This window comes from Neolamprologus multifasciatus, chromosome 18 (genome assembly GCF_963576455.1).
Source record: "Neolamprologus multifasciatus chromosome 18, fNeoMul1.2, whole genome shotgun sequence".
NCBI classification, from domain to species: Eukaryota; Metazoa; Chordata; class Actinopteri; order Cichliformes; family Cichlidae; genus Neolamprologus; species Neolamprologus multifasciatus.
This window is the reverse complement of record NC_140456.1, coordinates 18,374,868-18,397,019: the sequence shown is the minus strand read 5'-3', so window position 1 is coordinate 18,397,019 and position 22,152 is coordinate 18,374,868. Positions and strand designations below refer to the sequence as shown.

Sequence of the window (22,152 nt, the reverse complement as noted above, 5' to 3'; positions counted from 1 at the left end):
ACAGATAAATAAGGTCAGCAATGTTACACATCCAGTGGTTGAGAATGGCTATTAACTGAAGCAAAGCCACAAGGAGATATCATTATACTAGCGAGTGTCCGTTTGAGATATTATTCTACCGGCGATTGTCCAACTAAAAACATTTAAAGTACCAAAGACTGCGAGACATTCATCACACCAATGAACTATTCTTTTCCACCAGAAATAATGGGTGGAAAAATGTGACCATTATATTATAATAAAGGTATTTATGAGCCTTCAATCTCACAGCCTCACTATGAGATATCTTTGAAAATTTGAAATCGGCTCCTGAGGCTGAGGTTGGGGGAGGAAGGGAGGGAGAGAGAGAGAAGGAAAGAGAAAGAGAGAGAGAGAGAGAGAGAGAGAAATGGCAAGGGAGAGATGTGGGAGTTGTGTTTTTCTTTTTTGCCATAGGTTACATTTATAATTATCTTGCTGGCATAAAATGGCCAAGAGGCTTTTTCAATAAAGGTAGGAGGCACCTACGGTAGAAAATATTACCTACAGATCAACACAGAACAAGAGAGAAGACTGCAGCTAGAGGAAGATGGTGTACAGCGTACATGATCTAATAAGTCTGTTTAGTTTGTATATTCATTAGGAACTGGAGCCACTGCTTGCACTATAGGCTGTAGAACTGAGCACTGCGAGGGCTGATGATCTGAAGATGAGGTGAATGAGTCCATCCACTGACCTTCACTAGTGGTGAGTAAGCAGAGCCTCGGGATTGAGGGAAAGATGGCCACAGCCACTTTCTCCAGGCCCTGCAATGCCTTTTGATGACTGGAAATAATCACTAGAGAGAAAGCAAGTGAAAGAGACATAATCACAGAGGCGCCACAGAAGAAGGAGGAGGATCCCAGATTACTTTATTCTCCTCCAAACTACTGCCCTTTAAAGAACTGGAAGTCAGTTTTTAATACTATTCATCTTTTCTTCAGCATAATGCGTTCTGAGAGGAGGATATCTCTAATTCCTTTTCAAGTTAGTCTAAATCCAGGAAGTGAAAAGCGATAGGGATGGACAAGGTCTCATTATACTGAGGCTGCCCCGCAGGTAGTAAACTTAAAGAACAAAAATCACATATGTTGCATAAAAAGTAGGAGTGCTACAGAATTTAAAATAAAGCTCACTGGTTTAGTGAGTGACACTATCCTTAGTAACATTTTATTTCATAAGAAGATTAATATACCTATAAAATTACAACTTATTTAAGAATAGCAACATATTTTAAAAAGAAAAAAATGCTCTAGTTACTGTAGAAATACTTGAGAGACAGACATACCACTCTCATGCAATGCATATGAGGCTACAGCCAGTAGCTGGTTTGGTTAGCTTAACTTAGCTTAGCTTAGCTTAGCGGTAGATACAAAATCTATCCAGCAGCACCTATAAAGATAACTACATGTCTATATTTACATGTTTTTACATGTAAACATCTACATGTTAAGCTAAAATGTAAAGATTAAGTTCTTTGTTTGGCCTGTAAAGTAAAAACAGGCTTTTGGTTTTACAGGTTTTTGTACTTTGTCGTTGCAGGTTGTTGCTTTATGTTATGCTATGTGTTAAATGTTATAAACCACTATCTGTGTGAATATCCAGACCCTGTGGGGGAGGGACAAGACTGGTGGTAGTGGAAACTTTCTGATTTGTAGTGTATTCGTAGTCTGAGTGTTATAGACCAATCCGAGTAAGCTTTGGTTGCACCAAAGTAAGGTTCCTGTAAATTGGGTGATGCCCATCTATCTAGAAACCAACAAGGTCACCTCTTCCAATCATGATTTAGCTTTTAGAAATGTATCTGCAGTCACTGGTAGCAATATATCCTGGCCAAGATGTCACCTTTTCACTTAACTTTCAAGAACAAAGCAAATGGCTCTGCTTAAAATGATCAGTCATTTTAAATAATGAGTACTGAAATAAAAATTAAAAGAGCTGAATATTTAAAGCATTATATTTAGCTTTGCTAAAAGAATGTTTAGCCAATGATGTATTGTCTTAAACACAAACTTTTAATTGAGGGAATTCTAGTGCTTTTAATTGAAAGTTGATAGTTTCTTCCACGTGCACAGGAAATGTTTTTGATTTTATGACTGAGAACAGAGCATTGCTTTGAACCACTCACAGTTGCACCTCTAGCCTATAAGCATAACAGTCAGTCAAAAGGGAATCTGGGGCAAAGGGGCCTGAAAGGGAGACATATAGCATAAACTGTAGATAGCCAAAGAAAGTGAAGATTCTGCCAAAAGGGATGGAGACAAGACAACATGGCTCTGTGTGGGATTTCACTTTGGATTTTGACCCTGCAGGAATATGTGGAAGTACAACTGACAGGACTTGCGTGGAGAAGTTGGCTCTATTCAATATAACTAAGTAAAGAATGCCCTGTGTAGTCACTGATGCACCAGCATAAATCCTCCAAGGTATAATATTGCCTCGGCAGTTTGCTTTACCTCTCTGGTTGGAAAGAGCAAAGACACTACATAATGTTATGTTTTGTTTTTTTATCATGTTTGCCATTAAATACATTCAGGTTTCTTGAAATAATTGCGAGCGGTACAACAGATGCAGCAAAATCAAATTTATGGAATTACTAATTAACTGCTGCGAGACATGTGAAAGCAGTCCCTGCAGCAAAGTAAAAACTGTGAACAGACACCATAACTACTTTAGCTGAGATTTATTTCACTTTTTTTTGCTACATTCTTCTTTACTCAAATCTAGGGAGCATAGGTGGGTCAGTTATTTAAGAAATACTTTATATTCAACTTCATATGAATATGTGCTACAAATAAAAGTGATCTTGGAGTGGGTAGTACAATAAGCTTTTAATCTGTTCAGTCATGTCTGAAGCAACAAAATTTCCTTTAAAAAGTTTAAATGTAAAAAAACACAAACACATATACGATGAAAATTTACAGGTCATGACTCAAGGGAATTTTTTTTGATCCAATTAAATAATTCCCAAAGTAGGACACGGGGGGTTTGCAGCTCATAGTCCCTGATGAGGCAAATGGTGTGTCATAATAATTCACAAAATGATTTCCTTACTGCATCTAGCGGCTCCATAGTGTAGTGGTTTACACATTTCCCAACAAAAGAAAGATCCCCAGTTTGAGGAGACACAAATCCCTTTTGGGGTTGTGGCAGGAAGGGCATCCGGAATAAGAACAATCTGTCAAATCGAACATGCACGTTACCCGCTGTGGTGACCCCTTGTGAATAAGAGAGCAGACGAAAGTAGCTTCTTCTATTTCCTTACTGCATACATGTGTATGTGTGTGTATATATATATATATATATATATATATATATATAAGTCTTTGAAGTTAAATTTTGATGTCAACTGTATTTTCTTTTATCTTAAGCCAATAAAATAAGCAATTAAAGAAAAAACACTTCATTGGTATCGTAATTATTTAACGTCATGTTATTATATGAAAAACAGATGCTGTTGTTGAGACTAACTGTTTATGACAACGAAGACATTCTGCACTGTAAGCAACACATTAGTGACCTTTTCAAAACAAGGGGTAAAAACAGACTTAACCAATATGCCAGCGAGACTGAATCAAGTCACTGGTTGAAAAAATACAAATAAAAAAAGCTATGCAACACAGAAAATCAGCAACAAATTCTTTTCTTTTTAATTTATATGGGAAAATTAGGACTCCTATTCAACCTAATGTAGGCTCCAAGTTTTAAAACAAACTTTGTTTGGGGATCCAGCATATATAAATCCTTTTTTAAACTGGTTTAGGGGGACAATCTCAAACTTATCATATATCTTGTATCTTCTTATGGCAAAATAATAAAAAAAAAATCTCCTGTTGCACTTCATTTTTATTCTTTAGATGATTCTCAAGTTTAAGAAAACAAAAAACATCAACAAGGGAACAAAGAAAAACAGAGTCCACAGAGCTCTGCAGCGTCAAGCGTTTGGCTGCCACAGAAAAGTCTAGCACCTCCTGCTGCTTGGGAGGCTTCTAGTCTAGCTGCTCCTGCTTTATCCTGTTTGAATTGGGCCCTCGCTGACTTGTCCTCCTCAGTTCCCTCCTCAGGACGTACTCGCTGAACTGGGATGAGTCCACGCCTCCGCCACAGGAGCCAGCGATCTCGAAGCCACGTTGCTGGAGACGCTCTAGAACCTGGGAAATGTGGAACAAGATAGAAGGGGGGAGGATGTCAGAAGCAAGATATTGATTATAGAAGGAAATGCACACGGTTGGTCATTTCTTGGTAAAAGTCAGTGTGATAAGCCAGTCAGGGAGTCGCTACAACAGTGATGCTAAATTGTTAACCACTAACCTTTTGTTTAGTGCTGAAAAGCTGAAAAGCATTCAATCACCCGAAACTCCTCCAATTATGTGCTGCTGCCTTAGTCTAGCATTGGAAACAGCTTTGGGAGTAAGTAGCAGCAACATACGGCTTGTGACGGGAATTTGGATGGGACTTTCACAAGACTTTCACAAAACCAAGAGCCTCTCATATTGCCTCATACCTCATTTTCATTGTTTTCTGGTGTATATGTGTGTTTGTCTATGTGTGTAGCTGTTCCTGATCCCACAGCCTCGCAGACATCTACAGACGTGTCCAGGGGGGTTGTAGGATCACATTCCATCGAAGAGGCCCCAGGGAGCAGTGAGGCTTTCTCTCTGCCACTTGGCTCAGTGTGGGCTGCTCAGGAAAAAAAAAAAAACCCTCTCCCCAATTCTCCCCCAGGCCCAAGCCTTCACCAAAACTACAAAGGTCCCCCTACTGCTGGCAGCTCTCTCTGCTCCCCTTCCTTCTCTCAAACCCCCCGCCCTGCCTCCATTAGCCGCAGATACAGCATTCACCGCCGGCGTGCTTTAATAACCAAACAGGATTATGGGCCCTGCCTGGGGACAACCTGCTAGGGAGCATGCTCACTCTCTTGCTTGCTCTCCACAACTCACACACACACACACACACACTCCAGAGTCTGGTTTGTGTGTGTGTTTTTTGGGAAGGAGGCGGTGATTTGACTTCCTCAGACGGAGACATAGTCCAAAATCATTGTAAAATCTTTTCAAATATGCCTCTACTTCATCCTTTATGGATGCATGTCTGAGGATTTTACCATCAATGAGTTATTGGAGTATGAATTTATAATCTGGGAAATGCAGGATTGCCAAATACATGCAGACAATAGCAATGGAGATTGACACAAAAAGAGTGTTTTGTTGAGTAAAGGCTTATTTGTGTGTGCAGCATACACCTATTTGTTTAAAAGCTTCAGTTTTGCATGTATTAGTTTCAGGTAAAAAACACAGTTCCTGGGAAAGGATCATATTTTAATAGAAAGCAAATTGAAACTGGACCTCTAGTTCTTACAACAAACTTATTTTCTATCTCCTTATAATGAATGGTGTTCAAATAGACTCCCAACCCTTAGATTTATAACACCCCTAATAACTTATAAGAGTTTACAAAGGCAAAGTTAACTTTAATAAACAAAGATAAACTAATATATTAGAAGTGCACAACCTCAAGATATTGCTGGTATTCATTCACTAAGGCATCCAGTTCTTAGTAGGAAATCTTGCCAAATGCTTTTGGGATGTTATACACAGAAACAATACTTAAACAGAACACCATCAAAGTCTTGATTTTATTTTAAATTGAACGTCAATCTGTTGATCCACTAAGACACTCAGAGTTACTGACTTGTGTTTTCATTACACGCTGAACTTCCTCTTTCTTCTTCCTTACAGTTTCCTTTTGCACCACTGATAAAGGTCTCAGCTGTTCCACTATGTAAAACTCCCATCATTAACAACTTTCTCATTACTTTTCATTAGTTTGGCCCTAATGCCCACTGTAAGCTGGCGTTTTGGTCATCATTGTTCAAATAATTCACAACAAACTTCCAGCATAGTGTTACTGAAATGGGCTGAGAGGCTCCTTCAGCTTCTCCAGTCTCTGTTTTCAGTTTTTAAACCATCTAGCACATGATGGAAGACTTTGGCCAATGTAATGACTTTTTAGACCAAGAGACAAAAATAAAATGTTTATAGGTTGTGAGACATGGTTTCACCTGAAGTAAAGGGTTGAACTGAGATCTTTCAAACTTTATGTAAAACCAAAAGTCTAGATTAACTGATTTTTTTGGCATATGAAGCACATCTACACCTTCATTTTTGTGTAATGCAATGTTATATGTTCAAAACCAACCAAAAACATAGTGTTACATCAGTGGCTAGTACTGAAGCACAGCCCTTTTTCAGCTCTCCAGTTACAGTCAACATTATTATTCCATACAGATCACAGAAAGTAAAGATGGTGGTAGACTTGTGTAATGATAGCTTTCTAAATTAGCGCTTTGATGAACTCATCAAAGCACCCATTTTTCTGCGAGGCTGTTCTTGTGATTTGATTGGATTAAAAAAGATTAAAAAAAAGAAAGCCTGCAATCAGACATCACTAATTTTTTATGACAGAAAAAGGCTAAATGAGCACAACATTACTGCAATCAATTATTATGTTTTCAAGATAGATGGATACAAACCTGGACAGAGTTGAGGTGACAGTACCCATTCAGTGGGAACCGGATGACGTGTGTGGAGTCGTGGTTCCAGCCGGCATTGACGGAGTTGCACATAACGTCTCCGATTTCTGGAAACACATCTTCGATCAGGGCCTTGTCACCGCTGAGTGTGATCCTCTCACCCAGGTCGGGTGCAACACGCACCACCAAGCACTCGCAGGGACGGGACACCCGACCTAGCTCCTGGTCCTGGCGCCAGCGCTCCAGCTCAGCAAGCATGGGCTGCAGCTGGAAATATCGTGCTTCCTCATACAGCAAGCTGTAGTCCTGTAGGATATAAAAGTTGAAGGGCTTTCACATCATTGCATTCTCAAAAAAGAAATGTGAAGTTGTCGGCTTTACACATTAAAACCATGGTAAATATGGTATATTTTTTCAGGGTTGCATCAAATATGTTGTTCCTGTTGATTATTCTGTTTAGATTTCAAAGTATTTTGTAATATTTTTTGTTTTTTTCCCTCCTAGATCGATGCTTAATTGTACAATATTATCTTCTATACAGGTAGACTTGATGCAGAATTCAGGACAATCTGGATACTAGAGAGCAACATAATAAAAGACACAAAAAGCAAAACAGTTAAAAGTCGTCATTTTCTTTCTAAAGCTGAGATATTTCCAAAAAAACCCAGAAAGAACAATGAAGCTTTAAAAGCACTGTTCTACATGAATGAACAATAAACCCTAGTCGAGACACCACTCAGGAAAAATTACAAAAGATCCAAAGTAGAGAAGATACAGGGCGACGTGTAACACAGGGTTGCATGGGGTAGAGGAGCAGAGCCTTTACTCACAGCACTGCAGGGCCCAAACTGCACCACATTCCAGTTTTCACATGATCCTCTCAACATCTACTCACTGAGCATATGGCCTTAGCCTGAACTTGGTCTTGCCTTTTGCCTCTGCTTATTTTAACTGACATACTTTTTGCACAGTGGACAGTCCATCTGATAATGTGGTTATTTGTTTTCTCCCAGGGCAAGTTCAGTAATTATTGCTTAACTATTTGAGTGGGGGGTGGGGTGCTTATGTGCCACATACAGTGACAGGCACCTTGGATGGACACTTGGCACAAGAACATAGAGAGCTGCAGAAAAAAGGATATCGTATGGCCATGGGTGTCAGTATAATTGTTTCAGTACGAGCCTGCTTTTTTACTTATGTATTGCAAAAGAATCTTTGCCAGTTTGTAGCTAGAAGGGATCAAACTGCATCTCTTGATGAGGAAATGCTTTGCAATTGAGGTTTGTTTGGTAGAGCCCTGATATTTTCTCTCCAGCATGTGAACCATTTTCAGTAACTCAGGGAGGACCAGTGACCAAAGGCGTTCCACGGCCTTAGCATTCATTGTGTGTGTTAAGTTGTAGGACTGCTGACTGGCTGATGGGAATTTACAGTTTCTAGGATGGGCATCAACTTACTTTGAAGTCGTCGGGGATGAGGAGCTTGGACGTCCTGAGGAAGTTGAGGATATAGCGGAACATGTGTCCATCCCTGTCAATGAAGTAGTGCTGCTTCAGGCTGTCCAGGACTATAGGCTCTGTGCCATCAAAGAGACGACCAATTCTGCCCGTAAGAGAGAGAGAGAGGAGGGGTGGTGATTTAGGCAGAAAGGGAGGTAAGGAAGAAGAAGGACAACATATCAGTGTATTTTTTTACACTCACAAACAATACTTGTAACAATTTTTAAAGCCTAAACTTGATCTCACTAAATCTATCTTAAAGAAAGAAAGAAAGAAAGAAAGGTGGTCCTGAGAGGTCAAGGCCAGCTGGTGCTTGGTTGCCTGAGGCAGGGAGGCAGTCACCCCCAGGCCTGTGCTTGGAGCGACAGTGTGGCCTCCCAGCCTCCAGATGGCTCCATGCCCTTTGGCTCTTTACTGCCGCTGTGACATCTGTCAGAATAACCAAGTTGCCTTTGTCTGCTCTCTGCATTCTGCACTTAAAGTGCTCACAAATTGTTTACCCCTTTAAAATAGCAGAGTTTTACGAAATGTGACATCTGATCGTCGCGTTACAACAATAACCAATAAACAACAAACTGCGAGGAAATTCTGACAAAAAACATCCCTGTAAAACACACAATACATGCAAAAATCCTGCCACAAATGGTTACCCCCGACCCTGGATCTTAACCTTCCCCCTCCACTTAAAATACATCTGTATGGCAGGGCAAACTCACCGAGATTCTGGAAATTTTGTTAAGGTGGCCAGACTGCTGGTGTACATGTGCCCACCTACATCGATGTGCACAGGAGCATTGGACTTGGTGAGCTGAGCAGGTGTTGGGATGCCCTGGTTACTCAAGGGAGACACCGGTGACCGTGTGATCATGGGCCTGGACATGCTGGAGCGATTATCCTGAGGGAGCACAAAGGAAATGCATGTAGGAAGACACATTAGATTGCAATCTTCTGGTGCAAATGAAACAGACAATTAAAACAACTCTAGGGAAGATCGAACAAATTAGTATATTAGGAAAGAAAAAAGAAAGAAAGGCTAATAAGAGACAACAATCTGTGCATTTCTTTATCCAATATATTCTGCAGTCAGGAGTGGAGAGGAAGGGTGTTTTTTTTTTCTTGTTACCCTTTTCTGTGCAAGATAGAGCAGCCCGACCTTGACCTGAATGTTGCCACAATCCACAAGCATCCACTCCTGTGGGCCATAATCTCCAAAACCAAATTAATTTGGAGCATCAATCTCAGTCATGAAAATGAGCAATAATGATTCCTGATTTGAATACTATAATAGGATTTGGAGAATAACGTCTCACGATAACCTACAAACACCATTAGGAGACGATTTCTGTTAAGCTCTGAGATGAAAAATGACTTTATACCCGAAAAAGTTTGAGTGAAGATTGGAGAAAATCTCAAAAGTGTCCCAATCACTAAGGAGTGGGCAGGACATTAGACACATCTTCTTTATAAAAAACAAATAAAAACAAAACCGTGAACTCAACACATACATTTTACAGTAAATTGCACAAGAAGGACTATCTGACACTATGTGCGCAGTCTACGGTTGAGGGCACCGAGGAGATGATTTCTTCGATTCGGTAAATTAAAAAAAACAAAACTACCAAAAAACAAAGTGTCCGGCACTTCGCTCCATAAAGTCGAAAGTTAAATCGCTCTCCCCCTCCCCAGACAACACGACACTTTTACGCGTTTACCTGCGCCGGCATCACTGTGGTTGGAGAGGAAGTCACCGAATGGTCATTTTGCTTCAGAGATGCTGCGGGAACGGGCTCTCCTCTGACAGCGAACATCAGCGAGCTCTCCCTGCACTCCGCCGCTCGGATCGGGAGCCGTTTGAGGGAAGCGTGCACGGACTCATCCACGGAACTGATTGGACGGGGACGCTTTCTCGCCTTCTGATGCGTTAAGTCCATGATATCCGTTTCGTCCATTACGGCTCAAGACGTTTAGGGTTAAAGAGATAGGAGAAAGTAGTGAGGCTTTTTTTTTCACCCTCTCCAACACACCTGCCAAAAATGAAGAGGCGTGAAAAAAATAGCGAGCACCGGGGGTGAGAGCGAAAGCCGTTGCTGTCACACGGAGCGGCTTCTTTGCAGTGGCTGGGAGAAGTCAAAGCCCCCGACAACATTAGCATTGTAGCGCCCGCGGCTCTTTTGGGCTGTCGCTGTTTCAGTGGCAGGTATGTGTGTCGCATTTTCGCGGAATGAAACAAATCCTGCCTTAGCCTGCAAAATGCGATCGTCTGCTTATAATGCGATTTGAGTTAACACGCCACATCTGGACCTTGAACAGCTGGCCTTTGCCCCCCTTTTCGGAGCAGTGTTTCCACGCGCGACCACTTCCCCCCCCACCCTACCCTGCACTGCCCATTGTTCAGCAGCAGTTTTTGTTCAGCCTTCCCATCAGTCGAACAAAGTTGAGTCTGTGACAAAGCCGAAACAGTGACCAACCTTCTCAATCACATGGACAAAAAAGGGGAAAAAAAATACCCCTGCAATAGCCCATTGAGAAACCCCCCCCCCCCCCCCCAAAAAAAACCCCAACCTCCCCCCACCCATATACACACTTACCAGCCATAAGCACCTGATTGATTGTGAGCTTTCCAGTCACACAAAAGCAGTCAGGAACATCACTCTTTTATTTTTTAGATGACCAAATGCATTCTGAATACGATGTTTTAAGGGAAAAGACTCTTCACTATTTACAGGCTGCAAGATGTTATCAATAACTAAACGTCCTTGAGGTCAGCAAAGAAACACTGCATGTGAAGTACCAGCTAACACCCCTTCAAGTCGACGGTATGACCCTCAGATCAGCTATAAAACTTCTTCATCTGTTTCTCCCTGGCTCTGTGTCTGACAAGTGTAAGAGCTGCGGTGTGGTGTTAACACCACCTCCAGTGACCACATCAGCATTGCAAAGCTACCACACTAATGATATCGTGGAGTATAAAACCAGACCACAACATGTCCAATTGCGGTTAAAAGTACTGCCACAGCACTCTCCTGGGTTGTTTTTTTTTTCCGCAGAAGAAATGTAGGGAATCCACAATTTTTAATAACATTCAGATTAAAATTAATTAGTTCAACCACTGGCCTTAAAACATCCACATTCCTGTTTCTCATTGGCAGTGTGAGTTTCACACCTAGATACCCAATTAGCAATTAAGCTTGCCTTTGAGTGTAGGCCTCCAATGCGGTGTGTGATCCTGGTCTGATTTGCATGCCACTTGTGCACGCGCTGATAAGCGCAGGCAGCAGCCATACATAGTTTTAAAATTCAACTCCAGAATCCCTCGCAGAAGGCAAAGGGGCCTGCGGGGCAAAAGAGAGAGAAATCACATGGCTGCTCTTCAAAAGGGGACCTGTGTAAGGCAGCCGGCAAAGTGCGTGGGATCACACTCAGAATGCAGGTAATTTGTTCCCTGACTAATTTGTGGAGATGGTGGTGTGTGCGTGTGAGAGAGAGTGAGTGAGAGAAAGTGTGTGCCTGTGGAGAGTAAGTTCTGAAAACAGCTTGGTGGAATTGGATTTCCTCAAAGCCTTGTCATTGCAAAGGTGGATTGAGTGTAAAATCTGTGAGGCATTATGGAAAATTGCAGGGGAGAAAGAAGAGAGAGTGAAAGAGAACGGGTGGTTGGGTGGGTGGGAAGTGGAGGGTTGGGAGCTGGAGGGAGCCAGTTGAGGGAATGAGCTCTCATATCACAAAATCATCCCGAGTTGCTGGAAATAAAGACCTGTCGTGAACCTTTTGTCGGACCTGCGTCTACGTCAAATTTGTTGTAGCTCAAAATCAGTTCAAAGGTCACAGCATCTTCAGAATCTACAAGTACGAATCCTGAGATGTGCCACACGAGCGCTTTTCCTACCTGTTGCCATTTTGAATTTGGCACCGCGCTACAGAAGTCTCCCATGCATGTTAGGATGTTTGCGAAAGAAGTCAAAACGTATGTGTTCAGGGAATCTGTTCGTTTATCCAGCTCGTGTAATTTCGTTGCACCACAGTATGCACAAACAAATCTAAAACAGGCGCAGAGCATCAAAGCCCGGAGCAGTCGAGCTACTCCCTTTTGTTTCTGTTGTTTTTCACCAGTTTTCTTTCAGGCCTTTAATGCAAGACCATCTTTCTTCAAACTTTAAGGAACTAACACCATACAGTAGCTCAGGTTGAATATTTAGTAAGAAATAGCAGGGTATGTGTTCCACTAATAATTAATCAAAAAACATAGAAAGCAAGGATCTGTCTGCTGTTGTAATAATTGAAGGGCCTTCTGGGGTTCAGCATATGTAACAGACTAACTTTAAGTTGGCCATCCCAGAATGCAACTCTTCACTGTTTCGACATATCTCACAAGATACAATTAGCATTTCAGATCAGAGCATTAACATTCAGTTCAAGGCAGGCAGACTGGTATTTACATAATCTGGATGGGTTGTCTCTGCTTTGTTGCCTGTGGCCATTTGTTTGAAATGTCCATACACAGACAGCTACAAACTCTGGGTTAACATCAGTTGCCGCTAGCTGTATATATATAAAATATATATGAAAAAGGTAATGATGAACTGTTATAACAGCATGGTTTGGGTAAAAACTGTAAGCTAGATCAAATGCATATCCCACTGGACTTTGTATACTTTGTAAATATAAAGTAACTGCATGCTGCAGCAAAGCTAAAATACTAAAATAAAGTACTAAGGCATTTAATGAAAGAATGAAGAGGTTACCCACACAAACACATCGCCACATTTGAACATACTATGCAAACCTGTACTTTAAAGCATCTTGTTGAGTTCATGTGTAGTCACCTTTTCAATTTTTGGCTGTAACTTGCATAAAAATAATCATTTCCAGTAGTCACGGTGGTCCGGATAAGCTTTGATTCCCCACACGATCAAGAATTTCATACACAGCTGTTAACTATAAAACAAGCCATAGTAATGCTTACTTATTTATCAACCAGGAACACACAATTACTCCCTCGGTTTTCTCAGACGTACTAATCTACTTGAAAACGATTCTTTGTGGAGTTACTGGAGCTGTACATCAGCATGACATCACAGATAAGGAAGTGTGATCAGTGCTATGCAGCCGCAGGCTGTTAGAGACTGTAGTGCATGTTCACTGGCACAGAGCAAACTATCCCAGGGCACAGGAGTGGCAGAGCCACTACAAAAATACAATAACAGCACTTCTCTCCCAGCGTTCCAATCGAGAGCAAGCAAAGATGAAGTTCAAACTGTTTTGTTAAGTGTCTTCTTTCAGCTCAGAGCTCTGTTTGTAAATCTACTGTCACTGTGAAACAGATGAACTGAAGCACTATATACAGTTCTCTCTCCCCCCCCCCCCTCCCTTTTTTTAACAGCGCCATCAGGTGATCGGTCCTGACAACCAAACATCTCAGTCCCATTCTCTTTATTCATTCACCCCCTGGAACTCGTGAAACTGGCTAAGGGCTTCATTACAGGTGACCAGAGCTGGATTTGAGTATTCTCCCTGGGGTCCAGTGGTAGATGTTTAGTAATCAAACACAATCTTTTATTTTATTTTATTTTTTTAAAAAATCTTTATATTTTAGGATACCACATGCAATACTGTAGAAAGTACACACTTTAAACGGAATACATGTCTGTTTACAAAGTATAGTCCTACAGGCGAAATAAGTCGATACTGTTACTACTACTGAGTAAGTATATCTGTGCCGATTCGCATCCGGACCTTGGAGTTGATTACGCACGGCGCGGTCGTAAAGCGAGGAGACTAAAGACTAAATTCGCTCCTATTTTCGTCTTTAAATGCAGAAATGTGAATCTCATAACACGGACATGGCTTGCATTAACGGATGATTCACAGATTCCGCACTGACGTGTGTAAAAGGTACATCCTGTCATACAGAATAAGAAATACGCCCTCGGCAAAATTACTCCACAATGGCGTCTTTCATTAGAAGATCTAGGGCAGCCAGGAAATGGAAGTGTTTCACGACAAAACTCACTTCGAAAAACCTTTACGAAAACGACAAACGCGGGTTTAAGTAAGTTACGAGCAAGTTGCACAGCAGCAGCAGACACGGACACGGCGATGTTTTCCGAGCTGAAACGCGCCAGGAGCGAATTCACACGGTGGATAAGTAGAGTCTTTGCTCGACAAGATCACAGTCTGAGCCCGCTGTTCGTTTAGATTGGATGCACCAGAACGTCCTACATTGTAGTCACGCGCATACATTTGTACAGTAAGTAAGGGACAATAGCCAGGAAGTGGTTAAATATTTTTTAAGAACTGTACCGCTCGAATCGCTTGGCACATGCGTAAAAGCTGCAGCGCCTCTATGTCCCAGTCCATCCAACCTCGGGAATAAAATCAAACCAAATAAATCTTCGCTTACCTGAAACATAGAGCGGCATAAAGTATCTTTTTGGGCACCTTTTCCGTCCGATTTGGCCCACGATCTGCCTCTGTTCCTACACCAGTGAGAAATGCAATAGCTTGGCTAAGGTAGACAGAACAAAATACAGAGAATACTTGCTCCAGGGCTCCGAAACCCCTCAAGGCAAAGATCAGGATACAATTAGCTCATGTCTCTGCCCCAGTCTAAACCAATCTGCAAAATAAAACCGCGAGCAAAGAAAGAGATCACAGCAGCAGTGCCTCAGTCTTTGTTGAGTTTATGTTTTTATAAAATCAAATATTTTTTTTTCTTTCTGCATTTACAACACCCTCACCCCTCCTGCCTCCAACTTGCCTATTGCCTCGGTCTCGCAGAGAAGCTGATTTTAATCGTTATGATTAGTTTTGATGTAACGTTCCCCCGGGCGATTTCTACAAATGGATGGAGTGTTTTTCTGCCAGGGAGGAAAGGCAGCAGATGATGATAATTATATAGATTGTTGGTGGAGTCCTTTGATTTTTTTTTCTCCCCCTTACTTTTCAGACATCTAACCTGACTAGTTTGCTTCTTTAACGTATACACGCAGCATGTGCTCTCTGACAACTTGTTGATTAACCTTGAATCAACGAAATTAATAGAATGTGCTTAAATGAAATTCTCACTCGAGTTTGGTCTTTGTGATCTTTTCAGTCTCTTTCCTCCCTTTGGACAACCTCCAAATGACGTAGACCAGTTGTATAAATAAGCACTTGCAGCTTGCCTTGCCTCAATCAAGTCTGAATCAGTGCCCGAGGGTGATGTGCGAGCTCATTTCAAATGTTCAACCATGCATGATTTCAGGAAGATTGAGGCACTTCTGAGGCTTTTAGAATTACTTTGGGGATGCAAACAGTAAAGGAATTACATGTTCAAAGTTACAAGTCAACAGGCATAATTATTCTTTCCGAGTTAAGAGTGCTGTTTTGTGCACATGTGGGCACAGGGTTGACAGTTATTCCTTTAGATTCTTAATAGTTATCCCCATACCATACACTATGAAGGAAGGCTGAAATATCTCCTGCGCCCCCTACTGGACAGAACACAAACTTTCTTATATGAAAGCAAAGCTGTTAGTGTAACTTTACCCAACATAAAAAGCAGAGAAACCAGAGAGAAAAAAAAGATGGTTAAGACATCAATTTAAACTAAATATTTATAAACATGCCATGTAGCCTAATGTTCACGCAGAGACAAAACTGAATCCAAGCTCGTTTTGAAGTTCAAGCAACAGTGGAGAAATAATGCCACGTCACTAGGGACTGATGGACTGAACCATGTGAAAACACATTTCAGCTCTTTTCATCAGGAAAGTATTGTCCTCAGATCTTTTATAAATTACAAACAAAATCGCCTTTTGAGGATGAACCGTCCAATTCGGCCATGAAACTTTCCACTTTTTGACCAGCACGTCCCACAGGGACAGGGGATTCAATTGTTAAGATGAGGTTACTTTTTCCACAGGTTGCTGGTTTGGGCCACAATACTTCAAGAATCGGGTGTCAGCCATGATGCCATAAGAATGAACAACCTTTATAGAAATTCCATGTGTTATTTTTTCTGCACGAGTGAAGCTATTTTTAATATGAACTTCAAAGCATTCAAAACACGTATCATGAAACTAACCAGGGTGGACTGCTGAATGAGTGTGGTGTTGGTTGCCAAAAAAAGGAACCTAAGCAATTGTTCCAATGTCCCTGTGAACGGCAGGTATTCAACTTGGATTTAGACCTAAATAATGGCAGCAACAGCAGGCCTGCACTCACTGGCTGTACCACGTTTTGGTGGACAAATTATCCAGATTGGTTGCAGATGTTAAATTTGCCCCAAACAGAAACTGCCGAACCTGAATGACATCATAGGGTTATAAATGCTCTCACTGGAGAAAGGAGAGAGGAAGCCTGGAAAACTCACTCCGCCTGCTGGAATTTTTCTTTTCTTTTTTTTCTTTCTTTCTTTTTTTAACGGACTACAGTAATGTCTCAGAAACACTAGGTGTAATTACTTGTATGACAATCGGTCTCTGCTGTTAACACTTAGTGAGAGTAAGTTTTGAAAGAGGAAGTTCAATAAGCATTAGAAGTCCAGGAAAGCTTTTCTTTAGACTTTTCCTAATTTCACCCTAACTTGCTAGAATAACTACTGCCTTATGGTGGCTAAAGATTGCAAACTTCAAATAGTACTGGTGTGTAACATTTAAATTAGAGTCAGCTTGTTTACTGTGTGATTATTTAATTGTGCCACAGCTACACTGCATTTCAACATTTATTATTATCCCATAAGTTTCTGTTCTGGACAAAGTGATAATTTATATAACTTAGCGACCTCCATGCCTTCTGCATATATATTTTATTACCTACACACATGACACTCCCCCCTACCCCTGCGCCCAAACCCGTTGATAAACCTAAATTGTGTGAATTACCACTGCACTTATAGTACATTACTCGGCTCTCTTCTCTTTGCAATTCAGTGTTGACTAAAAGAGATGTTGGTTTTGCCTGAGACCAAGTTAATAACTGCTGCTTTACCCGCCACACCCCTCTCATGGCCTGTGGTTATGTAAGGGAGTGGGATGGATAAGGGAAAGTGCTGAAGCTGCTGTAGCTCCTGACTCAGTCTGCCCCGCAGGGTTGCACAGTTTGAGGCCAGACCTGTTCATCAAATACAGTATTATCTTTGGCACAATGAAATTTAGCTTTGGAGAACCTCTCCTTTGCCATAATATAGTCCAAGTCACATCAGGCTTTGAAAGGCTAAACATGAATTATAGTAATTGTATAACAGAAGCTCTTTTATTCAATTAGTAATAGCAAACAGAAAAAGACAAGAAACAAGTGTCTGCATAATAGTTGAGCCTTTGTTCGCTCCCTTCAATAGAAACTTTCAGTATGCAAACTCTTTTGAGTTTGCATGTACATGTGCCTCCCTCGGTGTTGCTGTGGGGCTGTTACGAGGGGTGAAACTGGGATTTGTAGTATGTGTAGATCTTGTTACAGGGTTGCCACAAATTCCCCGCAGTAACAAATATGTGTTCATACATACTTCTTCCTGGATTTGAATCCAAAAACAAACTATAAAGAATAGGCTTATGATAGAGAGCATGTGCCAGACTGTACATAAATAACTGTAGGGTCTGATGCGCACTGCTTGTAGTGTGAAAACACACCTTTCTATAAGTGCACACTCTAGTGTGTTAGCACACAGGAATAATGGTGTCAGGCTATCATAAGTAGGAGACAGTAATATGCATCAATATCATTTTAAAGTATATTATAGTAATGGATTATTAATTTATATTATACATTTTAGCAAAATATACACAAACAATACTAAAACTATAGTTCAGACTATCTTGCATTAACAGCCTGTTTTACTTGCTATGATATTCTGTTCAAACCATGCTAGCGTGGAAGGTTAAATTGAGTTTGAGCTTACAAGCAGCCCATACTGGATTATTTCAGCTAGGCCCAAAGCTTGGTAAAAGGCATTTAGTAAAAAGAGAGACGTTTGTAATTTAAGCAGACTTTTTTTAACAGTTTAATTCCAGTTACACAATTAAGTTTAATCCTATTTTATTTTAGCTAAGCTATATTTTTAGAGTGCCACTTCACAACAACAGGTCAAGTTTGCTTTATGTTCAGGTAAAGACTGTTTAATACTAGAGAGAATTTCACAACAGTCAGATGACTCCCTATGAACAAGCATTTGGCGGTGGTGGGAAGGAAAAACTACTTTTAACAGGAAAAAAAACCCCTGGCTTAGGGAGGTGCAGCCATCTGCTCCCCTTGGTTGAAGGCTGAGGAGAAAAAGAAGACAGAAAATAGGAATACATGGAAACCCCAAATAGGGTAAAACACATACTATGAATGAGGTGGGAGTAGAGAAAAAATGAACGATTGTGGCATGGGGAGTAAAAAGACAGGAGTGGAGGAGAAATGCTCAGTTCATCATGGGAAGTCCCCAAGCAGCCTGAGCCTACAGCAGCATAGCCAAAGGGTGGTTCACGAACAGGATCATCTAACTATAAGCTTTATGAAAAAGGAAAGTATGAAATAGAGAGTGTGTCTGTCTCCCAAACTGGAAGCTGGTTCCACAGGAGATAGCTGAAGGCTCTGTCTCTCATTGTACTTTTGGACCTACTTTAGGAACCAGGAGTAAGCCTGTACTCTGAGACCAAAGTGCTCTATTGAACTAATATGATACTATGAGGTATTTAATATATGATGCGGCCTGATCATTCAGGAATTTGTGAGGAAAAGGATTTGAAATACAATTCTTGACTTAACATTGAGCCAACAGAGAGAAGTTAATATGGGAGAAATACGACCTCTCTTTCTAGTCTCTGGTAGTACTCTAATGTTATGCCATCCACAGTAGATATCTGGTAAGACATCATGTGGAATATTTCAGACCTAATATAATAGCTTCAGGATGGCCCCTGCCAGATTTCCATTTCGACTTTTGAATAATTTCTCCCACTTCCTAGGCATAGGTAGCTTGCATCTATCACATCACTGCGTCATCTGACTAACAAAAGGGGGGGAAACCACTGCAAGTAGAACTGGAACCCCTTTCTTATACCCCTCAGCTGCAATTAGCTAGAGCTATTAGAGCTAATGGTCTTAGACAAAATGTAATATAGTAATGTGTAAAAATATTAAGACAGAGAATTGTAACAATATATCAGCTATGATGTGGCAGAAGAGTGATGAGATAGAGCCCTGACCAGTGTAACCGCTGATTATTAGCCTACATTAAACAAAACATGACAGAGTCTGTTATGTTCATGAGATTGTTCAAGTTTGTTATGCAAAAATTAAGGTTTTACCACAGCGAGTTTCTTTTTCAGTAACTGAGGAACAATAGAGATCTCAACTCTGTGGTGTCATCGGTTTCCCCACTTGTTGGCTTCCCTCGCAGCCCCAAATGTACCCTTCCCACCCACAGTGGACAGAAGTCAGTGACACTACTATGTGGGGAAGAGAGACAAGAGGAGGGGGCTGCTTGGGTAATGCTGGGAGGCTCTAATAAAATGTAATCCTATTATATGGTTCCCACTAGAGGGCAACAATAATAAAGGTTTCCCTAATAACATGAGCAGACCAAACCCAAATGGAAAACAGCTCCTCCGGTCAAGTCCCACACTTGTACATATATCCTCTCATTAACCCAATTGCTGTTGGGCCACATTACAACGACAGGCCTTCGAGATTTAGCCATGATGGGGAGGCAAGAGTTAAGTCAAACAAATGTGTTTCATCAAACTGCAGTTTGGGCTGCTCTGCATAAAGGAATTGAAGGGGGAGGACGGGGAGGAGTGAGGGAATGTGTGCGGGTGGGAAGTTGGAAGCAGAGCCCCGAGGAAACCAATCAGAACTTCTCCACCCTCCCTTCCTGTGTCAAAGCCATTGGGGTCTCAGGTGTGTGTTACATGAGCTAATACCTCCCAAACTTGATTGTTTGTGTTAGAGTAATCAGAGTTTTCTAAATTACCATTTTGGAAATGATAGTCCTATCATTGGTAAACAAAATCACAATATAGTTGTAGTGGAACAACACAAACTAGAAATCACATGATAAGAGTTGATAGCCTAGCAAACCCCCCCCCCCCCCCCCCCCCCCAAATAATTATGGAGTTTAATTCTTCCTCATGGGCCAAATAAAATTAAAGCTTTCCAAGTGGTAAAGTTACCAAAAAAGCTGGGCTGTCATCAGATTAGCCGCTTTACAAACAAACTCTTTTGCACAGAAACATTTTTTGCTTGACTTTCTTTGACTAATATTAGGAAGAAATGACAATCTCCCTGCTAGAAAGGGACATAAACACAAACTCTCATATTTGTGTGATATGATAATGTAATGAACGAGTTATTCCACTTCCTAGCCATCTCACATAAATGCAGCATAATATTTATCATAAGTGACAAGGTGAGTGAGAATATCAATCATATCCTCTAGACAGCTTGAGTTATTAAGTGAGCCAATGTAACAGTATTACAAAACCCAGAATAACAAAGTTATTTCTCTCTCTCTCGCTCCATTTCAGCACGTGTGTATGTACATGTACGTGGAGTTTTGTGTGTGTGCGCGTAGGTGTGTGTCTGTGTTTATGTTTCTGACAGCATCAGACAGAGAGAGTGTCGCATGCCTTCCTGTTCCTGTACCACCCTCCAACCCCAGAGCCGCAGACTCAAGGCAGTTTCCAGAATCAAACAATTTCACGCAGCTACTGGAGGAGGAAATGAACTGAGCCCAGAGCAATAATAAAATTATACAAATGTTATTACAGACTCGCCTGCTACTGTCCTACTTTAATTCAAATTTGGGCACTCCAGGCAGTGCTGGTGGCAGAGACCTTCCTGAATAAATCAACATTAGCTTACGTCTAAATTATTAAGGAAGTGGGAGACTTTCTTGTTTATAGTATGAATTATTAAACAAGTGTTTAACGCTGTTTTTCTTCACGAATCCCCAAATATTAATTGCTAATGATCTTTAAGGTGTATGTTTTATCTTTTGCCCTTTCTATTCTATGCTGGGAATCTGAGGTCGCAAGAAATTGGTCTGTTTTCAATTAGATAAGGACGGGGTGCACTTTGAAATATAATTTGCTGGCATCTATGTGATGTGCAAATGAATCTTTGGGTATAACAATATTCCCATCATATAGCCATTGTTGGTATTTGAATGTGAATGCAAATTAATGACGCATGGAAGCAGACGCGATGAGGGCTAGCCATGCGTTATCAGTTTTCTGTTCAACATCTTGCTGACAAGCCATTCAAGATGTTCACAAACAACAGCTGAAAAAAATGTTGGTGTATTATTTGCTATCACTTTTTATTAGCTTTTCCTAATTGAGGTGTCTGAGGCAAACTTTTGAAAGTTTGTCAACACAGAGTGGATATATTTGTTTGATATACTTTCGTGAGGCGTTGTAGTGCAATGGTAAACACTGTTGTGTCACAATAAGAAGTTCCTGGGTTCAAATCCTCCAGCTGGCTGGCATCCTTTGTGTAGAGTCTGTATGGTGTCTCTGGGTACTCTGGCATAAAAACATGTATAGCTCGGGCATTTGATGAGAATGGCTTCCTGTCTGTTTGTGCTAGTGGTTTGCTCAGGATGTTGTTTGGTAATTTCCAACAGTCCCGCATTTATCTAAGAGTCAATGTCTGTGTATGGAAACAAAAGTCACATATACTTTCAGGTCACAAATATTCATCAGGAAAATGTCACCTGTCTTCTTCAATGTAAGTTGAAGATGAGTGGGGCCAATAAATCCAAACCAACCAACGATCAATTTCTCATCGTCTGTCTTGAGAGGAAACAGACAGTGCATAAAACATCAGATTTACGTACTCATTGGTTTGTGCTATATAAATGAAAGGGTGCTGGACTCAAAATACTGAAGCCTTAAGGGACATAGCCCCATGCAAGCAGGTAAAGGATGGTGCTGTAAATGCTCAACTCCAGTACACAACAGTATCGGAAGAGTCACAGTTGGAGTTAATTTCGTAGCACATTCTATACAGTTCAGTTACAGTTACAGTTCAGTTATAGTAATAGTAGGACAATACAGCAGCAACAACACAACACAAGACAACACAGCGGAAACAAGAAGGTACTAATATAGAAAAGCAAGTTATTACCACTTAATTACC

General features: G+C 41.0%; 1 protein-coding gene across 3 annotated transcripts; it reads right to left on the bottom strand.

The window, feature by feature from the left end:
* Window positions 1-2,945: 2,945 nt before the first annotated feature.
* LOC146497720 (BTB/POZ domain-containing protein KCTD1) lies at window positions 2,946-15,013 on the bottom strand. Of its 3 annotated transcripts, XM_085141416.1 has the most exons (6): window positions 14,450-15,013; window positions 10,638-11,381; window positions 8,766-8,944; window positions 8,008-8,152; window positions 6,551-6,856; window positions 2,946-4,169 (listed from the first exon to the last, which is right to left on the bottom strand). In XM_085141416.1, the coding sequence occupies exons 3-6, from the start codon at window positions 8,927-8,929 to the stop codon at window positions 4,008-4,010; spliced, it is 777 nt and encodes a 258-aa protein (XP_084997542.1). In that variant the 5' UTR covers window positions 8,930-8,944; window positions 10,638-11,381; window positions 14,450-15,013; the 3' UTR covers window positions 2,946-4,007. The 3 variants fall into 3 exon arrangements, with proteins under 3 accessions (XP_084997542.1, XP_084997541.1, XP_084997540.1); XM_085141415.1 differs by lacking the exon at window positions 10,638-11,381 and having other exon boundaries at window positions 14,450-15,006; XM_085141414.1 differs by lacking the exons at window positions 10,638-11,381; window positions 14,450-15,013 and adding an exon at window positions 9,762-10,430.
* Between the last annotated feature and the right edge of the window lie 7,139 nt (window positions 15,014-22,152).

Bases quoted from the DNA above. Each gene is read 5' to 3' on its own strand.
- LOC146497720 (XM_085141414.1), bottom strand. From the start codon at position 9,998: ATGGACGAAACGGATATCATGGACTTAACGCATCAGAAGGCGAGAAAG. The intron at 8,945-9,761 runs GTAAACGCGTAA...GTGCTCCCTCAG, and splicing joins CCACAGTGATGCCGGCGCAG to GATAATCGCTCCAGCATGTC. The intron at 4,170-6,550 runs GTTTGTATCCAT...CACATTTCCCAG, and splicing joins GTCACCTCAACTCTGTCCAG to GTTCTAGAGCGTCTCCAGCA.